The sequence below is a fragment of the Buteo buteo genome, chromosome 1, assembly GCF_964188355.1.
Source record: "Buteo buteo chromosome 1, bButBut1.hap1.1, whole genome shotgun sequence".
NCBI classification, from domain to species: Eukaryota; Metazoa; Chordata; class Aves; order Accipitriformes; family Accipitridae; genus Buteo; species Buteo buteo.
Window position 1 is genome coordinate 4346907 of NC_134171.1, and position 20953 is coordinate 4367859.

The 20953-nt window shown below is 37.4% G+C and overlaps 1 protein-coding gene across 3 annotated transcripts in view; it reads left to right on the forward strand.

The window, feature by feature from the left end:
• CTNNA2 (catenin alpha 2) overlaps positions 1–20953 on the forward strand; it is a 559270-nt gene that overhangs the window by 158322 nt on the left and 379995 nt on the right. For all 3 annotated transcript variants that reach the window (XM_075047974.1, XM_075048065.1, XM_075047894.1), the window contains exons 4-5: positions 16489–16655; positions 20557–20676. In XM_075047974.1, coding sequence (XP_074904075.1) covers positions 16489–16655; positions 20557–20676 — 287 coding nt within the window. The remainder of the gene's footprint in view (positions 1–16488; positions 16656–20556; positions 20677–20953) is intronic.

Here is a 20953-nt window from a genome sequence, read left to right on the forward strand (position 1 = left end):
AGTGCTGGTCCCCATACAGAACCCTAAGGGATACCATTCATCACTGATCTCCATCTGAACATTGAGCCATTAACCACTACGCTTCGATACCTTGAGGTTGCACGGTAGGACAAACTTTTTGTTTGTTCATTTGTCCTTATTTCCACTTTCCTTTCCCCATTTATTTCTTTTTTTTTTTTTCCTGTGCACTTTGACTATTAGTCAGTTTTCCTGACTAATCCAAACTCCATTTTCTGCCTTTGCCTCAGTGAAAACTAAAGATGTGCGATCTGGGGTTTGTTTTTGCAATTCAATGTGAGGTGGAAATACTCAATTAGCTCTAAATATGCTAGTTTAAGTAGCAGAGATGTGCTAGCTAGGCTAGCTTAGAAATCTATACGAATCTATACACCTGCTGACAAGTGCATCGAATAGATGCAGCTGATGATTATTCCTGATAGTTAAGCACAGTTTTTACACCTGTCATGTTTCTTAATATACTTCCACAGTGACAACTATATATGCAGCTCTCACTGATGATTGTTTCTTTCTGTTCTCGTTAAAAATCTAACAATAATCACACACTGTTTATGAACCTTTTGTTATACAAAACATACTGATCTGCCTTTCTATGTTTTGGTGGTGGTCCATAGATTGGCTTTGTGTTTTGATCCCTGCATCACAGTGTAATTTCACAGTATGAAGTTCAGGTATCTATTTCTCTGCACAGAAGCTCTTGCAGTTTTTAAACATTCATGTAATGTGTATAGTTATATAAGGGGCTATGTTATATTAACACCTGTACGGTATATGGATTCTGATTGAAATTGGCAGTAAATTGTGAGGGTATTAAAATGTTACCAAGTCAAGTTTAGATGCAAGATTGCTATAGTCTTTGAAAATTATTTTTTTTTAATTTAATTCCCAATTTTGGGAAGATAGGTTTAGTTTTCATGTAGGTTGATGCTTTGGGCATGATTCCAGAAATCCTTGACAAGTTCTTTTATGGTGTAAAAATAACTGCATTGGGTCTCAAATATCGGTTACTGTAAATAATGTGTGCAGATTATGTGAACAGATAGTAGAAATGAAATAATTTAATTCTTTAAAAGTGCTATTGTACCTTCTATCTCTTGCTCTAGGTAAAACTGCAAGTGCTTTCCTCTGCGTTCTTTGTTGTCTTCTTTCTCTTATCTTTTGATATCATAAGCCTGTACCATAGACTTTCCCTGTGCTGGTGACTCTCCTTGGTCTGCTTTTCTCCTTTCTTATGCTATCTAATACTGCAGTACCTTTTTCAATTCTTGTATTTAAATTTTTCCTGTTATTTTTCTGTCTTAGCTACAAACCCCTAAATTGTCCAACATTAACATGCCTGTTCTCTTAATCCCAGTCAGGGTGTTGCAGAAAGGCTTTTTTTACTTTCTTTTTCTCTCATCAGAAAGCTGGGTGATCAGCAGGCAGCAATACCTCTTGCTATATTAATCCCCAGGCTACAGTGTGCTTGGAAGCGTGCCCTGTTCAGAGCCAGGTGGTCCTTGCTTCTCCTCCTGCTTCTGTCAAGTCATTCACAGATAGGAACTAAGTATAAGAAAGAGCACAAGTCAGCAAGGAAACAAAACTGACCCCTTAAAACATCTAGTGAGCTGATCAATCCCCTAGACTGATCAATCTCACCATCAATCCCACCCACCTCCTCACAGTGCTTGCCATGAGTTGACATTAGTAACTTGCTGCTCCTTCTGTTCTCAGAGCTCGTTGGGAATTTTTGATAAATTTTGTTCGGAAAATGTGGCTTGCTGGAAAATATCAACCCTTTGAAACTGAAGCTTATCTCAAAAAATATCAATTTCAACTAAACTTTTCATTGGGCAATTATTTTTTTAATGTGATAATAAAGAATGATGGAACTGATTCTAATTATGATTTTGAACTTAGTTCACAGTGCCTAGGGCATAGATACAATCTACCTGCTAAGTTGCTTGACTATAATATATTTGTAATCCTCTTCAAGCCCCAGAATGAAAGTAATATCCAGAGTGATGGAATCTGTCTGCCTAATGGAGAATGCCACAGTAGTTTTCTTAGCGCACTTCCTTTTCCATGCTTGTTAGAAAGTTGTGTGTGCTTTTCAAATGTTGTTCCTTTCTGTACCTGATATGTTTCACTCAAATTTATTAATCACATTTCTCTTGACTATTCATAAATTGTTATGCAGAAACCCATTAAATGATTAAATTCAGGACTTTAATTGCTAGGACTCACATAAAAAGGTTTTCCTTTGTCAGTTACATTCCTTGTAATCCTCTTTTACAATAATTATTACAATAAATTTACTGTGCACAGTTCACCAAAACCATGGCAACTTTTCCTAGCAATTGCTCACTGTACTTCACAATTTGAACAATTGTCTCTTCTTTGTGTGATGAAATATGCTGCTCATTTTGAATGTGCTTCTTGTCTCAGTCCTGAAGCTATCTGGTAAAGAAGGAAACACTTATTTTTAATTAGAAATCTCAAATTTTTAGAATAAACATAGAAGTTGTGGGAAAACTACTAGCTGAAGAAAGAAACAACAGGGTTCCTGCAGTGCTGAATCACGCATCCCAGTATCTTGCTGCAAGGCAGAAATCTGTTCTGCTTTGTACTGATTGTTGGAAGACAGTCCTGCCACTTTCAGTATCTGAACTACCTAAACAAGCACACTCAGTTTTTCTTGGAAAGGATATTATATTATTGGGTTCACTCCCGGCTGGAGTGCGAGAGCAAATTAGCTTGTGTACAGCCTTGGACAATCAGGTTTATGAGGCCACTGGAACAAAGGAAGGAGAGACCCAATGTGGCAACACAGATGCTGCTGTGAGATAGAAAGAAACGTTTTCTTGGTCTTCTGTAGAACATTGAAGTTCAGCTGCATGAATTTTGCCAGGATACAAATAAGGCTACCTTATAATTCAGTTGAGTTTGAATTTTGAAATTTGCTTCCGTGTTTATTGATATCTTAAGAGGTCCGGTGTGTTTTCATGTTCCCTAGTACCAACCACAATGCCGAACATCTAAAACGTTCATGTTGATGTTTGTGAACTCTCCCAGTTCAGTGAAGGCTAATCAGTTGTTTTGTTTATCCCTGAAGGATGTTAAACTGCAGGGTAGCTGAGAGCTGCAGACAAAGAGGGATTAGAAATGGTAATGCATTCTCACGTCCAAAACAATTTGCTTTTGAATTGAAATTTAATTAATGTTTTATTGTACTTAAGTGTATCAGTGAAGTTTCAAATGCACTATTAGTCTGACTATTAATTAGAAAAGTTCTTTCTAAAATGTAGCATTTGTGAAATAATTGTTTTAGATTGTCATAGATATGTGGCTAAATATCTTAAAGTTCTGTATTCTTGGTATTTTACTGTCCCTTAGGAAAGAAGTAGTTGGGTTAATTAAAATTACGTATTTCAATGGTCTATGAAGTGAATGAGATGGTGTGCTATTGGATCTAAATGCGAATATTGAATCTAAAATACTTACTAGTTTTAAGGATATCCGCTGTGCTTTTGAATACATAGTGATTCATCTTCCATCACTCTATCTGAATGTCAAACGTAAAGTGAGTCAAATTTAAGTGAACTAGATTGTCTGTGTAATCAATTCCAGAGAGATGCAGTTCTAGTCGCTGAAATGTAATGGGAAGAGATCAGGCTAGATCATGTATGTCCTTTTCTGGCCTTGAAATCTATTAATACGATGAGAACAGTGGTCATTCTTCCACAGATGGAGAACAAAATCCCAACTGCAAGTGAAAGGAGAAATGAGTTTAGGGGACACAGTAGTAAAGATTTAAAAAAAAAGTATTAGGGAAGGGGAGATGAAGATTGAACAGCCGTTCATGTAAAGCTTTGGGAATTCTGAATAGCATTTTTAATGCATATTAATGTTTAGTAAGTATACAGCATTCCTCAGTATGAAAATACTCTACAAATTCTCAAATTTTAACAAATGATTATACAAGGTTAAATAGAGATTACTACTGAAATGAACGATTTTCAGTTATGGAGAGTGGATTTCAAAGTACTGTAAACAAAATAGGATGTTTTAAGGTATGGAGTAAATAATCCATATGATTATTAAGGTAGGAGGAATATAGACAGTGAGAAACCAACCATCAAAGACCAGATTTAGTTGATTATTCCTGAATCAGAAACTTGACTATTGGCAAGTAAACTGGAATGGACAGTAGGTGGTCCTACTCTGTTTGGTGAGTTTCTAGTCAAGTCCAAAGGGGATAAAATTGCAGATCTTTGCATCCTGAAGTGTTCGGTTTTGTTCGTTTTAATAATGAGAAAGCATCCATGAGGAAAGCATTTAAAATGTTCTTACTTTATTTAAATACACTGTATTAGCAATTACGGGTTATTCAAATCTATCATATTATCATTTAGTATCATCAACACTGCTCTATAAGGAATCTACAACTCAGTTTGGGTCTATACATTATTATAATTTAGAATAGCTTCATAACAATGCTTTCGCTCCAATTACAAGGAGAGCACTCTAAAATACTTTAATTAGGTCATGGATCAGTTGTCACATCTTTTTAGTCTTGGATATGTAGAACAAAAGACAAAATCTAAAAGAGATGGATTAAGTGGACCATAGCTTTATTAATTTCTTCCGTTTGAGAACTACTCAGGAGTGGTACATACAGTCAAGCTGTCATTGTTTCCTTAACTATTTCCAGGTGTTTGGAGTATTGTCAGCATCCCCTACTGATCATAGCTGTTCTCTAGATTGCTGCCTTGTGCCCACCATCTTCTATCTCTTAATAAACACTTCAAGACTTTGGAAAAATGTCATTTCCTCAATGTATTAACCATTAAGAGCTTTAGTCCATTTCTTTCTTCATAGGTAGATGCTCACCTTTAAGTCTGCTTATGATTCCAAAAGTTCCAGTAGCCCAACACAGCATTTTTATGCACCCCTACCAAAAAATGTGCCAGTAATCAACATTGATACCTCTCAGCCATCCCTTTACTCTTTTTTTCTTGTATGCCATAGCCAGGAACTTCCACTAGACTAAAATAGGAATTACTTTTTCGAAGACATGGATCAGAAGGTATCTTCTTTACCCGCAACAAGTCCAATCAATGATTTCCATAGCAAATGGTGTATAAAAATTGTCAGCTTTTTATGTGTGCATGTGAAGTGTATCTATCTCTACAGGGCCTTTTTTGTAAACCGCATGGAATCAAATTCATAGTTTGTTATTTAAATGGTATGCATTTTACAATTATTTTTCAATGTGTTCTCAGCCTATCGAGTTGACTTTGGCATTTGTCTGACGCAAGAGAAGACAGTTCAGTTTGATGAGCAACTAGAAAACAGGTAGTTTTTTGTCTGGTTAGGTTTTTGCCAGCTAATAGAAAACCAGTTTACCATAGTGGGAAAAGCCTGCCAGAGTTGGTGTAGTGAAGGCAGCAGGAGTGTGTATGTGTGTGTCAGGCAAAGGAAACACAATTATTGCCACTCCAACTTAGTCGTTTATCATAAGAAAATTGGTTGAAGAAAGTAGCTTCTTTTAAACAGCATTCCTGTTCTATATCCATAAAAGACAGTGATTGTGCCTTTGTTTTTCAAGATGCTGCAAATTACATATTAGTCCTAAATAAGCCATGATCAAAATATTTGTTTTGCTTTTGTCACTACTGTTAAACGTTACGTGATTGCATTTGAAGAAAAGAGCTAGTAAGATCTAGAGAGTAGATCACCTTGACTTCCAGTGTTAAGAAATTGTACAGTTCGGGTCTTGTTCCAGGACTGCCATGGTACCAGCCATAGTGTATGCTGCTGAAGTTGTTTGATATCTGGAGGAAGGAGAGATTTCACAGAATCACAGAGGCTTGGAGGGACCTCTAGAGGTAGCCTAGTTCAATGCCCCTACTTAAAGCAGGGGCAGCTAGAGCAGGTTGCCCAGAACTGTGTCCACTCACATTTTGGATATCTCCACTGATAGAGACTCCACAACCTCTCTGGGAAGCCTATTCTGGTTTTCAATCATTCTCACAATAAAAATAAAAATAAATAATAGTAACAATAAATTGGAAAATCCATTTCTTATCCTTTTATTAGGTAGCACTGAGAGGAGCCTTGTTCTTCATTCCTTCCTATCACGTATTTGTATGCACGGATAAGATCTCCCTGAGCCATCCAGCTCTGTCAGCCTGTCCTCATATGACAGATACACCAATCCCCTAATCATCTAGTGGCCCTTTGCTGGTTTTTGCCTTAGTATGCCCATGTCTTTCTTCTGTTGGGGAACCCAGAGCTGGACACAGCACTCCAGGTGTGGTTTCACCTCTTCTGAATAGAGAAGAAGGATCACGTCCCCTGACCTTGCTGGCCACGCTTTTCCTAATGCAGCCTAGGATGCTGTTGACTTTTGCCACAAGGGTGCATTGCTGGTTCATGTTCATGTTTTTATCCACCAGGATCCTTGGGTCCTCCTCTGCAAAGCTGTCTTCCAGCTTGTTGGCCCTCAGCATGTGCTGATGCCTGGGGTTACTCCTGCCCACTAGCAGCACTTTGTGTTTCCCTTTAATGGACCTCATTAAGTTTCTGTTTGCCCATTTCTCTGGGGTTTTGAGGTCCCTCTGAATGGCAGCACAACCATGTGGTGTATCAACCGCTCCTCCAAGTTTTGTATCATTGGCAAACTTGCTCTCTGTCCCATCATCGAGGTCATTAATGAAGAAATTAAACAGTCTTGGCTCCAGTATTAACCCATGGGATACTCCACTAGTGTCTTGTCTCCAGCTAGACTTCATGCCACTGATCACAACCCAGACTGGCAGTTTGGCCAATTTTCAATGCACCTCACTATCCACTTAGCAAGCTCAGACTTCATAAGTTTGTCTATGAAGATGTTACAGGAGGTAGTGAGAAAAGTCTTACTGAAGTCAAGATAAGCAATATGATGTAGCACTTAGGGGCAAGATGTGGAACTTAGGGACATGGTTTATTGGTGGACTTGGCCGTGTTAGGTTTACGGTTGGACTCGATGACCTTAATGGTCTTTTCCAACCTAAATGATTCTATTCTATAACACCCCCTGCTCTCCTTGTGTTCAAGGTCAGATTGGACAGGGCTTTGAGCAACCTGGTCTGGTGAAAGATGTCCCTGCCCACGGCAAGGGGGTTGGACTAGGTGATCTTTAAATGTTCCTTGCAACCCAAACCATTCTATGATTCCCCTTGTCATCTCATTGTAGAAGTCTGTCAGATTGATTCGGTGTGTTTTCCACTTCATAATACTGACTATTCCCAATCACCTTCTTTTCCTTCATAAATTTGGGAATGGCTTCCAGGACTATTTGCTCCATCTATTTTACAGGGATTGAAGTGAGGCTAAGTGGCCTATAGGTCTCCAGATCCACTTTCTTTCTCTTCTCAAAGAAAGGAGTGACACTTGCTTTCTTCCCATTTTCGGGAAGCTACCCCAATCAATCACCCTGACCTTTCAAAGGTAATTGAGAGTGAACAGGGGCAGCTCTTTTGGCATCTGTGGGTGCGCTCCATCCAGGCTCATGGGCTCATGTACAGCGTATTGCTGTGGAATACGTTTAGATTCACTTTTGGACAAAAAGTTTCTTTACTGTGCTGAGGTTGTTAGGTTCAAAGTAAGGGTGATTCAGAACAGTTGTTGTAGCTTCCTGGGCTCATTAGAGCTCTTTAGAATGAACATTGCAGAGAAAGCTGTTTTTCCAGTGTTTCTCTACAAATTGTCCCTCTATACTTGGAGGCACTTTCCTCAATTTTAGAGCTCTGCTTTCCATGTAATGTTTTGAACAGGTTAAAACAGTCGTGGCTGCCCAGGCAAGTGGTGGAGTCACCATCCCTGGAGGTATTTAAAAGATATGTAGATGCACTGCTTAGGGACAGGGCTTAGTGGTGGGCTTGGCAGTTTTAGGTTAATGGTTGGACTTGATGATCTTAAAGGTCTTTTCCAGCCCAAATGATTCTATGACTTAGGCATGCCTAGTCTATTTAAACGTTCCCTAAGCAAGGATGCCTGGGATTCCCAAAGACAAGTCTTATCAGTAAAGGCTGGTTATTTAGCCTGCTTATTATTTTTGTAATATTAGTAATTTGTTACTCCACTTAATATGGCCACACCGATATTTTTAAACAGCTTTTTATCTGAATGTTTGTTTGTAAATTAAATCGTATGAAAGCTCACATTTATGAAAATAACAGGGTTGCTTTTTTGTCAGTTACACTTGCAGGTTGTTTATTTTTTGAGAAAAAATCATGTCATCATCCTTTAATTTCTCTTTGATATACATACTTAGATAAGTACATATATTTTTGTGTGTGTATCTGTCTAAGAACATTACAGAATACTTACACATTTCTGTTGTTTATTAAGACTTTCTCTAGATACTGGTGTAATAAAAATATATTCTTTTCAATAAAAAGTAGGAAGCAATCAGCCTAACAGTTTCTGGAAATGTGTTCAGAAAATGTAAAATTTTCTGAATGGATGTGTGTTCATATATAGTCTTTGAATATGTGAATATATATATATGTACATGTATATAAAATTATAGGAAAAAAATTTATAGATTTGTTGACTTCATCTGTTTTTCTGCTTTTTCTTCCTTTAGGTTGATTTTCACTTTCTATATGTAGTAATCACTTAACATCTTTCTAGTTGTTTGGGGCCTTAATCCATTTCAAGACTTTAATGATGAGAAGTAACAATTTGAATAGGATTCAGCATGAGACATGCAATGGATTGTACATTCCTTTTGCCCTTTTGATGTTCATTTTTTTGAGTGTTCAGTTTTTGGCTTATACTGAATCATTCGGCATTTTGGTGACCTTTGCAATCATCTGTTGATAGCTTTTTGCAGAAGTTAAGCTTGTAGTGCTTGAATTACCTTACACAGATTACCAGGTGACTTGTATTTGTACACCATTCTGGTTAAATACATGTAAAGACATCTTTAACTGCTCCTATATGAGTGCCTGAATTTAATATCCAAAATGAAACGACATCGTATTTTGAAACTCTAAGGGAGAAGGTTTTTTTGAGAATCGGGTCTAACAGACTCCATTTCTAGGTGCTGCTACTTTGTTAGGAGAAAGTGACCGAGTATGACTAAATCTAATCTTTTATTACCCCTCAAGGAAGGATAGATAGAGTAGGTCCCCCAGTCAAATCCTATCAGAGCAAGCTGAGTGGTCTTGATAGTAATGCTGGGAGACGGTAACTGTAGGTTTGAACCTTCTCAAGCTGATGAGATCCCAGAACCTAAATAATAACTTTGGACACATCTTCTAGTCATTACTGAAGTGCAGGAAACGGCCTTGTTGTGTGGCTGTTGTCAAATTCACAGAATCAGAGAATAGTTGAGGTTGGAAGGGACCCTTGGAGGTCATCTGGTCCAACCCCCTGCTCAAGCAGGGCCACCTAAAACCAGTTGCCCCGGTCTGTGTCCAGATGGCTTTTGAATATCTCCAAGGATGGAGACTCCACAGCCTCCCTGGGCAACCTGTGCCAGTGCTCGGTCACCCTCACAGTCAAAAAGTGTTTCCTGATGTTCAGAGGGACCCTCCTGTGTTTCAGTTTGTGCCTATTTCCCCTTGTCCTGTCACTGGGCACAACTGGAAAGAGCCTGGCTCTGTCCTCTTTGCATCCTCCCTTCAGGTACTTACTGGTAGTAGTGTTACTACCAGAAGTAGTACTACCAGTAATCATTAGAATTCAGGAGCTGAGCTGAAGTTCACTGTTAGTTTTTTGTTGTTGGTGGTGGTGGTTTGGGGTGGGGTTTATTTGGTTGGTTTTGGTTTTCATTTGGGTTTTTCATTTTGTTTTCTTTTTTTTTTTTTTTTTTTTTTATGATAAGCATTTCTTATGTGGCTAATAGGGGCTTTCTCCAGTGTAACCCAACTAAGAATCTTAATTTACAAAATGTAAATTAAATGCATGCTTTTTTCTCAAAGCAAGGTGCCAAAGAATTTAGTGCGGGGGTCTTAGTAAGAAAGTGGCTGACACTCTGTGTCTAACAAAAAAGGTATATGAATCCTGCAAGGGATCAGGTGAAGTATTTCTTGTAGCTGCAAATACTATGTCCTAGAAAACTGCAGTTCTTATCACACATATTCCAGAAACATAATTGTTTCATAGGGCTGCTGAAATGATTATAGGAATGGATATTCTATGCAGTAAGTAGACTGAAGTACTGCCTTTAATCTGTTACGGCTCATCACAGAAATGCATGAAGAAAAAAAAGGACAATAGGAAACACAGTGGAAGAAGAATACTCACTTAAATTGAAGGACAAATGAGGCATAAGAAGAAATGGATATAAATTATCTACAAATACAGTCAGTATGGAATTAAAGTGTGTCTAATGAAAAAAACCTGACAGATTCTGGAGTTCATTTTGGAATGAGTTTCCTGCTTCCAGTAGGATTAATTGGGGTTAAATGTCTGAGCTGTTTCTAAGATGGAAGCTTGATAAGTTTATGAGTGTAGTTATTATCATATTAAGATTATTATTAATTATATTACGACATGGCTGTCTGCAGTGGCAAGGAAGCAGACCTGATGACTCAAGACATCTGTGTTTCTTGTGTTGACCTAAATTTAACTGAAAGTAATTTAATATAGATTACAGAATACCTTGAAATGAATTTACAAAGAAATGGATAACTGAAAGTAAAGTTGGCTTTTTCCAGATAAAAAGGTTTCTCTGAAAAATAATTTGTCTAGCTGTAGCTCCAACATTACCTTTGGCCTAAGAGTTGTTTGATACTGTTGCTGTACAAGGATAAAAATATGTTAACTGGCACTGAGATAGACAGTCCTTCTTCCCCCATAACAGCTGGTTTTCTAGGTTATTAGATTTTAAATTGTGAACTACTAATTCTTTATAAGTTTTAAACAACCTGCTATGAACTTTTATATTAACACTTTATTGATTTGCTTATTTGTTTATGGCTATTTAATACTTTCTACTAAATTATTTTGGAGAAGATTTATTTCACCTAACTCTAGCTTTCTAAGGTTAAATAACTAATCCAAACTTTTTAAACTGTGTTTTTGACCCTCCGTGTCTTTTCCCTCTTTCCACCAGTGTTGATTTTCAAATATATTTGCTAGTTGTATCTCCTTGGATAGTCAAGCCTAAGAAGATAATTTTCCTGCTTGCTTTCCTGGTGCCACTGGATGATTATCAAATATTATTTCCTTCTTTCATAGTTCAATATTAGTTTTTATCTGAAGCAACAGACTGATAATTTGGCAGAAAACAGTAGAGTCTCTTCAGTACCAAAATGGAAGTTAAAGAATTTGCAGGCATCTGATTCCAAAATCCAAAGCTTGCTTTGGCTGCCGTTTCATCTTGGATATACCTAAAGTTCAAGTGCTTTCACATACAAAAGTTTTGTTGCTGGATGCTCAGAATCACTTCCATCTTGTCTGAATCCTTAGAGCTTAAATAAGGGAAAGCCTTGCTGGGCTTTTCATATAGTTGTGTGTATCCCCTTGGATTCAGTCAGCTAGATATTCTCTAAGAGTGCTTATTGGATCAAACTTTCTACAAAAGGCTGTGACAGTTGGTTTCCTTTAATAAATAACCAAAGGGAAGATGATGCCTTCCCAGTTGCTACACTGATTAGATGAATGCAGTCATCCACATTTTGGATCAAATACCCAGCTTAGGAAATTCAAATCTAACCCTTGCCCACATGCTAGACTCTAAACTATTCTGTGGTCTCTCTCAGCCTCTCCTCCTACATGGAATATTTTGAGTCACTGACTCAAAAATAATAACAATAATAAAAAAGATTTGTGGGAATTTCATTCCCAATTTTTAGCACACTCTCAGGCAAGAGTTGTTGACATTTTTTTCAAAAACCTGTTTGATTTAAAGTATGTGTCAGAAAAATCTTTGTGGCCTCAGAGTTCCCCGCTCCTTGTTTCAGTGATTTTTGGCACATAGGTAAAATGCATGGGAACATAGGTACACCAAATTGTGGTCCTCCTCGGCAGAAACCTTGTTGTTTGTCTGCAGAGACCAGGTACCTAGAACTTTGACTCTGCAATGCTGAGCAATATAACATTTAAGCATATTTAGGGATTTGTTTTGTTTTCTCTTTATCTGACAACGATTGTTTGTTCATTGTCTCTTAAGAAATCTTTGAGTGTTTTGGCAACCTTATGGAAATCTAAGAAAAGTATGCAGCCTTAGAAATAAGCCATTTGAATATTTCTACTGAAATTGTATATAATCAGCTTATCATCCAAGATACACTGGCACACAAATTATAATAAGAACACACAGTTCTAATGGTAATATAATAAGAAAAGAATTCTGATTGGAATTATTCATTGTGGCTGTCTTAAGTCTCTCCCCCACTATTTGCATTGTCTTATGGGAAGTTATGCCACCTGGGAATTTTTTGAATATTGTTATAATGGTCTTAAAAGCAATGTAAATATGCTTTGATTTCATATTAGAAGTACTTCCTTTCTGAGTTTCTACAGTGGAAACAAAACAGGTTTTGTTTTTTTTTTTTATTTTTTAATAATAGCAAAGCTTGGGTTAATAGAAAATCTCATTTGAAATGGTGTTTGCTCCTCTTTCAGCCTGATTTCGTAGGAAAATGATGTTGCATAATTATTGATCTGTTGGTAACCCCTAATATATTTAAATTATGTCCAGTTTCAACCTATGCAAAAGGTTGTAAACATAATTTTAAAAGTTTAAAAAAATCAGCAACTGGAGAGAGAAGAAAACAAAGTAAAAACTCAGACTTGTGTTCACACCAAGAGCAAGGCAGGGACAATTCAACATTCTCTTTGCCACTGGCTGGCTGTTGGGCAACGCATGTTTCTCTCTGAAAGTGTCAAAATATGATGGAGTGGGTTTTCAGGCAGTATAGTAGCAAGATAGGTGAAAATTAACGCAACCCTATTAATTCAGCTGTGCAGGCATAAACCGTTATTATATGAATTAATAAAATTGCGGTTTGAAAAGAAGGTCATAATAACCAAACTTAAATATAGAAACTGCTGAAAGTTTTTGATGCATTTAGAGAATGCTGAATTTTAAAAAAAGCAACTTGCATACAGAGCTTGCTTTCAGCAAAGGCTAAAAATTTAAAGAAAGCTAAGTCAGTAGTTTGCCTTAAAAATCAGTTTTTGCTTGGCGTAGCCATAACATAATTCCAGGTAATATATCAATGGGATTGTATTCCATAGCTAGGCTGGCTTATTTGAAATACTTTTAACAAGTCTGCACAGCAGAACACAATGCATTTTGGCTGGTCCGAAAAAAAAAGCTGCGTAACAGCAGGGCAGCCCTACGGAGCTACGCTAGCTTGGGTCTGGAGTTGTCAGCGTGGCACAGCCGAACCTAATTAGAACTGGCTCTGAGCAAGACTCATCAGCTGGTACATGACAGGATGCAGGTCCAGCGACGTTGCTTCTGACCACGGAGACAGCGAGCGCCTGGGATCTGGGGTTAGAGGTTTCTGTACTGGGTTGTTTCCCACGGCCCTTTGAAGTCCTTTAAAATATGCAAGTGTTTTTTCTCATAGATTGGGTTATATAGTAACATCTCTGAATTTCTAGTTTTTAATGCACAATTTTTCTCCCATTTCTTGAATTATGAAGGAAGATGATGCATTTTCACTTCGTTATTTTTCAGCTGACACTGTTAAGAAGTAAGGTGGTGTAATCACCCATTTCTTACAAGGATGAAGGTAGATAGCAAGTGATGCATGTTTTCCCTGTTGCCTGGAATAACGTTCTTCTAATTCATAACAAATTTTAAGATTGCGGCTTACTCAAAACCATTCTAATAACCTTTCTGAATCGGTGAATTTTTCTGTGGGCCTCAGCATTTTATATGAAGTTTATTTTATGTATTCTAGTTAATTCATCCTTGATGTTCACATCACAACTAGGAGTCAGCTGGATTTCAGTTCTCTTGTTGCACTAGTGCTTGCAGTATAGTTATTAGTATAAATATTTAGATTTTAGTTTTAATGATAGGTCCAGTTTCCTGTTCCTCTATCTAGAGCCATATTATTTTGCAAGTAACTTGTGAAATAGAAATGCATCAATCTGTTTTCTGGATGATTAGTGAAAAACTTATTTTTAAGTGTCTAGAATTGTTCTGGAAAATATGGGCTGATATATGTTCTACATTTCTGTATGGTCTAAGCACTATATTGTTGCTTTTCTGCTAGTTAAAAAAAAAGGAACGTCCTATGGCAGAAGTCCCTTCACTGTCTTCTGTGAGTCATATATGAAAGCAAAAAATAATGTGCCACTCCTTTTCACTTACCACTGCATTAAGCTGTTAGTTTATTTGACTTCTAGTGGTGTGCTGTTTGGTTTTCGTTCACTAAGTCTCTCACATAACAGATTTTACCTGATCTCCTTGTGATGTTAACCACATTTCTGCGTAATTTAATGTAACATTTACCTTTTGGTTGAGCTTCATGTTCTGTGTTAGCTTAAATTAGATTATCAAATCTTTGTAAGGTGATTATGATGTTAAAAAATCTTTTATGCCCAGTTATGCAACTTATTCCTTGCTGTAAATACAGGGGGGAAAAAGTTTCCACTTTCTGTTTTCAAGGTCTTTGCCACTGGTATCTTGCCGACTTCTCTGAATGCTTTGCACTGTCCTTGGCTCACCTTTCTTTCTGATCTGAGATTTCCTTCATCTTCACCCTGTCCTGATTTTGCTACTGTATTCCAATTTAGTCCTAGACTTAGTCCTTTAAAAGCAGTATTTCCGTAAGTAGCTGAAAATTATTAGATCTTAGCTTTACAGAAAGAACTCAAGCTCTTTCAGTGCTGGTAGCATTAAGTAATGTTTATTCTTTTTTAATACATCTGTCTGCTAAAAAGAAGTAAAGCTAGTCCATAAAATCTTGATTTAGTTACCAAGTACCAGGTTGAATAAGATCCTTCCTGCTGGAATTAAACAGGAATAATGTGTCCAGGCACTGGCATGTTTCATTTGTTATGCAAGAGAGTGTTTTGCTTTATCTGCAGAGAGGCAGCTGTAGGGATGTCCTGGCAGTTGGGGATGGTGAATAACTAGAGTGAGTAGAGGAGACTGGGCAGTGAAATCAGAGCAGCGATGGTCACAAAGGGAATTGTGAGGTTCAGCAAGGCCGAGTGCCGGGTCCTGCACTTGGGTCACAACAACCCCACGCAGCGCTACAGGCCTGGGGAAGAGTGGCTGGAAAGCTGCCTGGTGGAAAAGGACCTGGGGGTGCTGGTCGACAGCCGGCGGAATATGAGCCGGCGGTGTGCCCAGGTGGCCCAGAAGGCCAACGGCATCCTGGCCTGTACCAGAACTAGTGTGGCCAGCAGGAGCAGGGAGGTGATCGTCCCCTGTACTGGGCACCGGTGAGGCCGCACCTCAAGTCCTGTGTTCAGTTTTGGGCCCCTCACTACAAAAAAGACATGGAGGTGCTGGAGTGTGTCCAGAGAAGGGCAACCGAGCTGGTGAGGGGTCTGGAGCACAAGTCTCATGAGGAGCGGCTGAGGGAACTGGGGTTGTTTAGTCTGGAGAAAAGGAGGCTGAGGGGAGACCTGATCGCTCTCTGCAACTACCTGAAAGGAGGGTGTCGTGAGGTGGGTGCTGGTCTCTTCTGTCAGGTGGCTGGAGATAGGATGAGAGGAAAAGGCCTCAAGTTGCACCAGGGGAGGTTTAGATTGCATATTAGGAAAAATTTCTTCACTGAAAGGGTTGTCAAACATTGGCACAGGCTGCCCAGGGAAGTGGTGGAGTCCCCATCCCTGGAGGTGTTTAAAAGACGTCTAGATGTGGTGCTTAGGGACAGGGTTTAGTGGTGGACTTGGCAGTGTTAGGTTTATGGTTAGACTCAGTGATCTTAAAGGTCTTTACCAGTCTAAATGGTTCTATGAGTCTATGATTGGGAAAAAAAATAAAATGCTTTTATTAGGAGTGGTAGCTGTTCCAAGTGTAGGAGAGCAGAGTAAGTATCTGAGCAAGAAGGCAAGGGCTGGGGAGCGGGGGTGAAGGAGAAGGATGTAGTTTGAAGGCAGAACTGTAAAGAGCTGCAGTTGGGTTGATGCTGTTGGGGTGCTCTGTCCCATCCTCCCTACCAGTGCAGGTGAGTTCTGTATTTCGATAACACACACTGCTGTTTTTCTTATGTTGTGCTGGTTGCGCTTAGCAGTCTGTCTTGGTGTTTAGGTTTCCTTTTTAGTTGTTGCAGGTGACTACTCTAGAAGAAGAACAGTTTGGTAATAAAGAAAAAAAGACAGAGAGTATTGAGGCAATTGCTGCACATGTTTTTTAAAAAAATATTTCTCCTGAGCAATTCAATATTCAGTAACTAAGCCATTAATTTTTTCCTAACAGTATTTAGTTTATTTAGTGAGTTGTTTATACTTTCTGGAAAAAAACACAAGTCTAAAACTTGTCTTTAATTACCTTTTTTTTTTTTTTTTCAATTCTAGGAGAAACAATGAGAATTGCCTCGTCGGAGTTTGCTGACGACCCGTGCTCCTCAGTGAAACGGGGGACCATGGTGCGGGCTGCTCGCGCCTTGCTTTCGGCTGTCACTCGCTTACTCATCCTGGCTGACATGGCTGACGTCATGAGGCTTTTGTCACATCTGAAAATTGTACGCATTTTTAACGTTCTGTATTGGGTTTGCATGTTTTGTGTGTAGAAAAATAAGGAACAAATCAGTAATGGATGTCACTGTTTGCATTTCTTACTCTATTTCACTGGTTTTTTTCTTAAAGTGCTGATACAGAGGTAGGAGATAACATTTCTACATTAGCCTCATTCTTTTTCTGGTTTTGCAGAAATTAATTTTTGGAGACTTAAAGTAGAAGTTGTCAGATACCTTCAGTGACTGGACTAATACTTCTCTTAAGCAGCTCTCTGAACTGAACAGATGCAGTTACTTAACTCCGCATCTTACCCGGATGGTTTACTATCTCAGTACTTGTAGAGTACTGCTATCTTGTGGCAGAGTTCAGGTACTGCAGTTGTTCCACTTTTAAGTTGTTTTTTTTTTCCCCCTTCTGCACAGCTTCTGGCTGTATCAAAAGATTGAATCTTTAATTTGGAGTGAAACAATAGTACAAGTGTCTAATCAGTCATAAAAGAGGAAAAATAGAATAAAGCGGAATTAAAGATTGCCAGATAGTTTGGTATGGATTTGTATTCACTTTTGGCTATCACCATTCACATTTTTGTATAGGAGTATTAAAAGACTTTGCAGTTGAAACTGGGAATTTTTTGGTTTTTTTGTGCTGGTTATTGGAGTATTTCAATTTTATTGCATAAACAAATAAACAAAAACCCTGAAACAAAATAAAATTCTGCAGAAAATCATATACAGAATATTTAAAGCCTGCAGACTGCCTGTCTGAATTTATCAGAGGAGACGGAGAGTTACTTCTTTTTAATAACTGTCCAAAAAGTGTTTTGTCTTTTTTTTTTAATTTATTTTGTCTTTTTAACAGTGTAACTGTACAACAATATTATGTTCTGGAAAAACAATGAGTACCCTTTAACTTGCAAACTGTGCAGATAACCTAGATAGTTTGAAAACAGTTTTTATAATGAAAAAGGCAGATTTTTCTGCACAGATTCTAGCGAGCTCTGCTCTAATGAACAGAATGCCGCTCTCGTAATTGTCAGCACGTGGCTCGGATCATGTGCAGTGTAAGCACTGTCTCTCTTGAATATGCTTTTAATTTTTCCCCACTATAATACTCCATGCAACTGTAATTCAAATAGTCTTTTGCTAGTGAGGCTAACACTTTAACATTACAAACAATTTTTTTTCCTAAACATTATGATTAAAATTCGGATTCTAGCCCTTTCATAGGCAATGAGAAGTACTGTTCTCACATCTGAGATTTCTTCCTTTTATTACAGCTCTGTACTATGTTATGTAAAACACAAAAGTCCAATCCTGTTTTGTAAGTGGGTGTATTTACTTACACAGTTTGCACCCTAGATTTGCAAGGGCAGTGTATGGCAATGTTGTTTGTAATCTCTGCATTTATCAGATGTTACTATGAATCTTGTTTCCAAGAAGCCAGACATCTCTGATTTGTTTTTAGGAAAATTCAACTTACAAACCTTAAATGTGTGTGGGGGGGTCAGGTTAAAAAGGGTAATTTGTTTCCGAGGATTGACAGTATAAATATTTTTATCTTAACATTTTATAATGCAAACTAATTTTAGATGAATAAAAATTAAATTACTAAGATAAAAAAGTGTTTATATTTTAAAAAATTTATGAAGGGACAGCTCTTGTATTGACTCAAAGGTAACATTCAAAGACTGGTGTAAGTTAACCATAAAATTAATAAATGGAAATCATTCTGCATGTCAGAATTACGAAGCCTGATTTATACTGAAACATACTGTAGTTTTCACTGAAAGCATGTCAAAGGAGTGAGTTACACTTCAGATTTCATGGGAAATAGTGCATTTTAATTAATGTTTTAGTGCGAATATATGCGAATGCTTTTGGGAAGGACACTTGGTCATTTCTTCCAGATTATCTTTTGCATTACTAAAATTAGTAATAGTGCTTATTGCAGTGAAGCTTGTGTAATGCTCATAAAATGGCATATATTAATATAGTGTGTGATCATGCACATACAGAATTAGAGTCTGTTGTAATTAATTACATGGTAGTTAATCAGAGGAACTGTACAGTTGAGTGAAGTCTTTTTTTTTTTTTTTTTTTTTTTTGAGGATAGAGAACTTGCTCCAACATGAATTTGTAAAAGAAATTATTATAAAAATGGGGTTTGTGCTCATGTCCTTTCTAATACTTCTCATAACCAGTTTCTTCATTTTGGAATTTCATGGGCTTCAGCCCAGACTGAAACGATAAGAGTATGATCAGCATCTTTTGCAATCTGATTATCAGAGTGGAATCTGTAACAAATTCTCTAGCATTCTTATTTAATAGGGAGCTGGTAGGACTTACAAAAATGTGTATCAGTTTGTCACGCCTGTGCTCAGCATTGCAAACATTAAAGTTGAAAGTTTCAGGTAGTTTAATATAAATCCTTCTTGATATGAAAGGAAGATATTTATATCTTGCAAGGAATCCTGCAAGAACAAATTGGGTAATGCAATGATGCTTTTGTAATTTGTGTTAATGGCTAAGGCGGTCAGATAGTTCAGCTTTAAAAACTGCTGTTGTTTTTAAGAGTAAAAGAAGAGGAACTGCATTCTGAATAAGGTGTAGCTTGCAACTCTCAGACTCAGTATAAAATTTCCAACATAACAGCTATGGATTTATGTGCTTGAATTATACATTTTCCAGTAGAAATGTATGGGTTTGCTACTCTGCCTCCTTGTCGTTTGTAAATCTGCAGTAAGTAGGTAAAAGCTCAAAATAAAAATATTCTCTCTTGCTGGTAAGAAAACACAGTTAGAGCAACACAAATGATGAAAAGGCATGCCCTGCACATAATTGTGCCTTTCTAAATTCATTAGACGCCAGCTACTGCTAAATTTATAGATTCCCAGCGGCGTTTGGAGAGTAAGCTGCAAACCTCTGCTCTTGCACAGGAGCATGTCCCCATCAAAATTGGCCGTTTCTCTTTGAGGGCAAAATTTGTCTGTTATTGAAAGCTTATGCACATTCTTGTGAATTGAAGCAATAGGTTTTAGAAAGAAGAATGAATGGAAGCTTTTCCATTCTCAATCTTTTTACTTGGAATTTCATTTTTATCTTGTGAGGGAGAGAAATACAACTTTGAATTTTCATCTAGTCACAGGAAAATTTCCTTTACTTATTGTAGGAAAAGAGCATTTTATCCCTTCAGATATTTGTTCTTGCTGTACATAAGGTAAAGTTTCACAATAGATTTGGTAGATTAACTTGTTAGTATAGCTGGGGTTTTATATCTTTGCCTGTTAGCTACAGGATGACTGAGTAACTGCAGGTATGTTTGCTTTGGTAGATTCTTTTCTCAATTTTAAAGTAACCGAAAAAGAAAGCTGAGAGCTGAGAGAAAAGAAATATAAATATATTGTGTTGAATCTATTGTTTCATTTCTTTCACAAAGATACAGTGTTTTCAATATATCAGGGTAAATTTAAATCTTAATGGTAAGCTTGAGTTTTCTTTTTAAACTCTATATCTTGTCCAGAATTAATAACTTGCCTTTGTTTTCTCATAAAGCCTGTACCACACATTAAGAATATATTCATCTATTTTGTTTTAAAACCCACAGATATTAAACATTTCATCTGATAAGTGTGAGTGGGGAAATTAATATAGTTATGCCTTTTGCATTAGTTTTACATGATACCAAAGTACAATAAATGGAAATTAATGCAGAACGAGAATCAGACAGCTTCTCTATTAAGAAACCTAATTAAAGTTAGTGGGACTATCATAAAGCCACTGTACAGTGATGGACGTAAAAGCTAAATTGGGGCCATATAATAGAGAGTATTGGGTAGAATAGTTATAGACTTTGTCAAAGAGTGCACCCGGATTAAAATGCTAACACAGTTGATATATTATGTTCTAGGTAGAGGAAGCGCTAGAAGCAGTGAAAAATGCAACAAATGAGCAGGATTTAGCAAATCGCTTTAAAGAATTTGGAAAAGAGATGGTAAAACTGAACTATGTAGCTGCTAGACGACAACAGGTGAGTACATTTTAAAGCAGTGGTTGAGAAAGTTAGTCTTGGTTCTGAAGATCTTGTATTTTATGTCCAAGTCTGGTTTAAAATGTACAATAAGTAATTGCTGTGTCATGGCCTATAATTTAATCACATCGATTTTTTTGAATGTGATGAAGTTTTTAAAAAAATGCAATTTCTTTAAGAATATTTTCAAAGTGGCTTCAATTAATAGCAGAATGAAGGATCAAAAGGCAAGTGATTCAGGGGTTAAGGATAGTTTTCATTTGATGATTACCCCCAT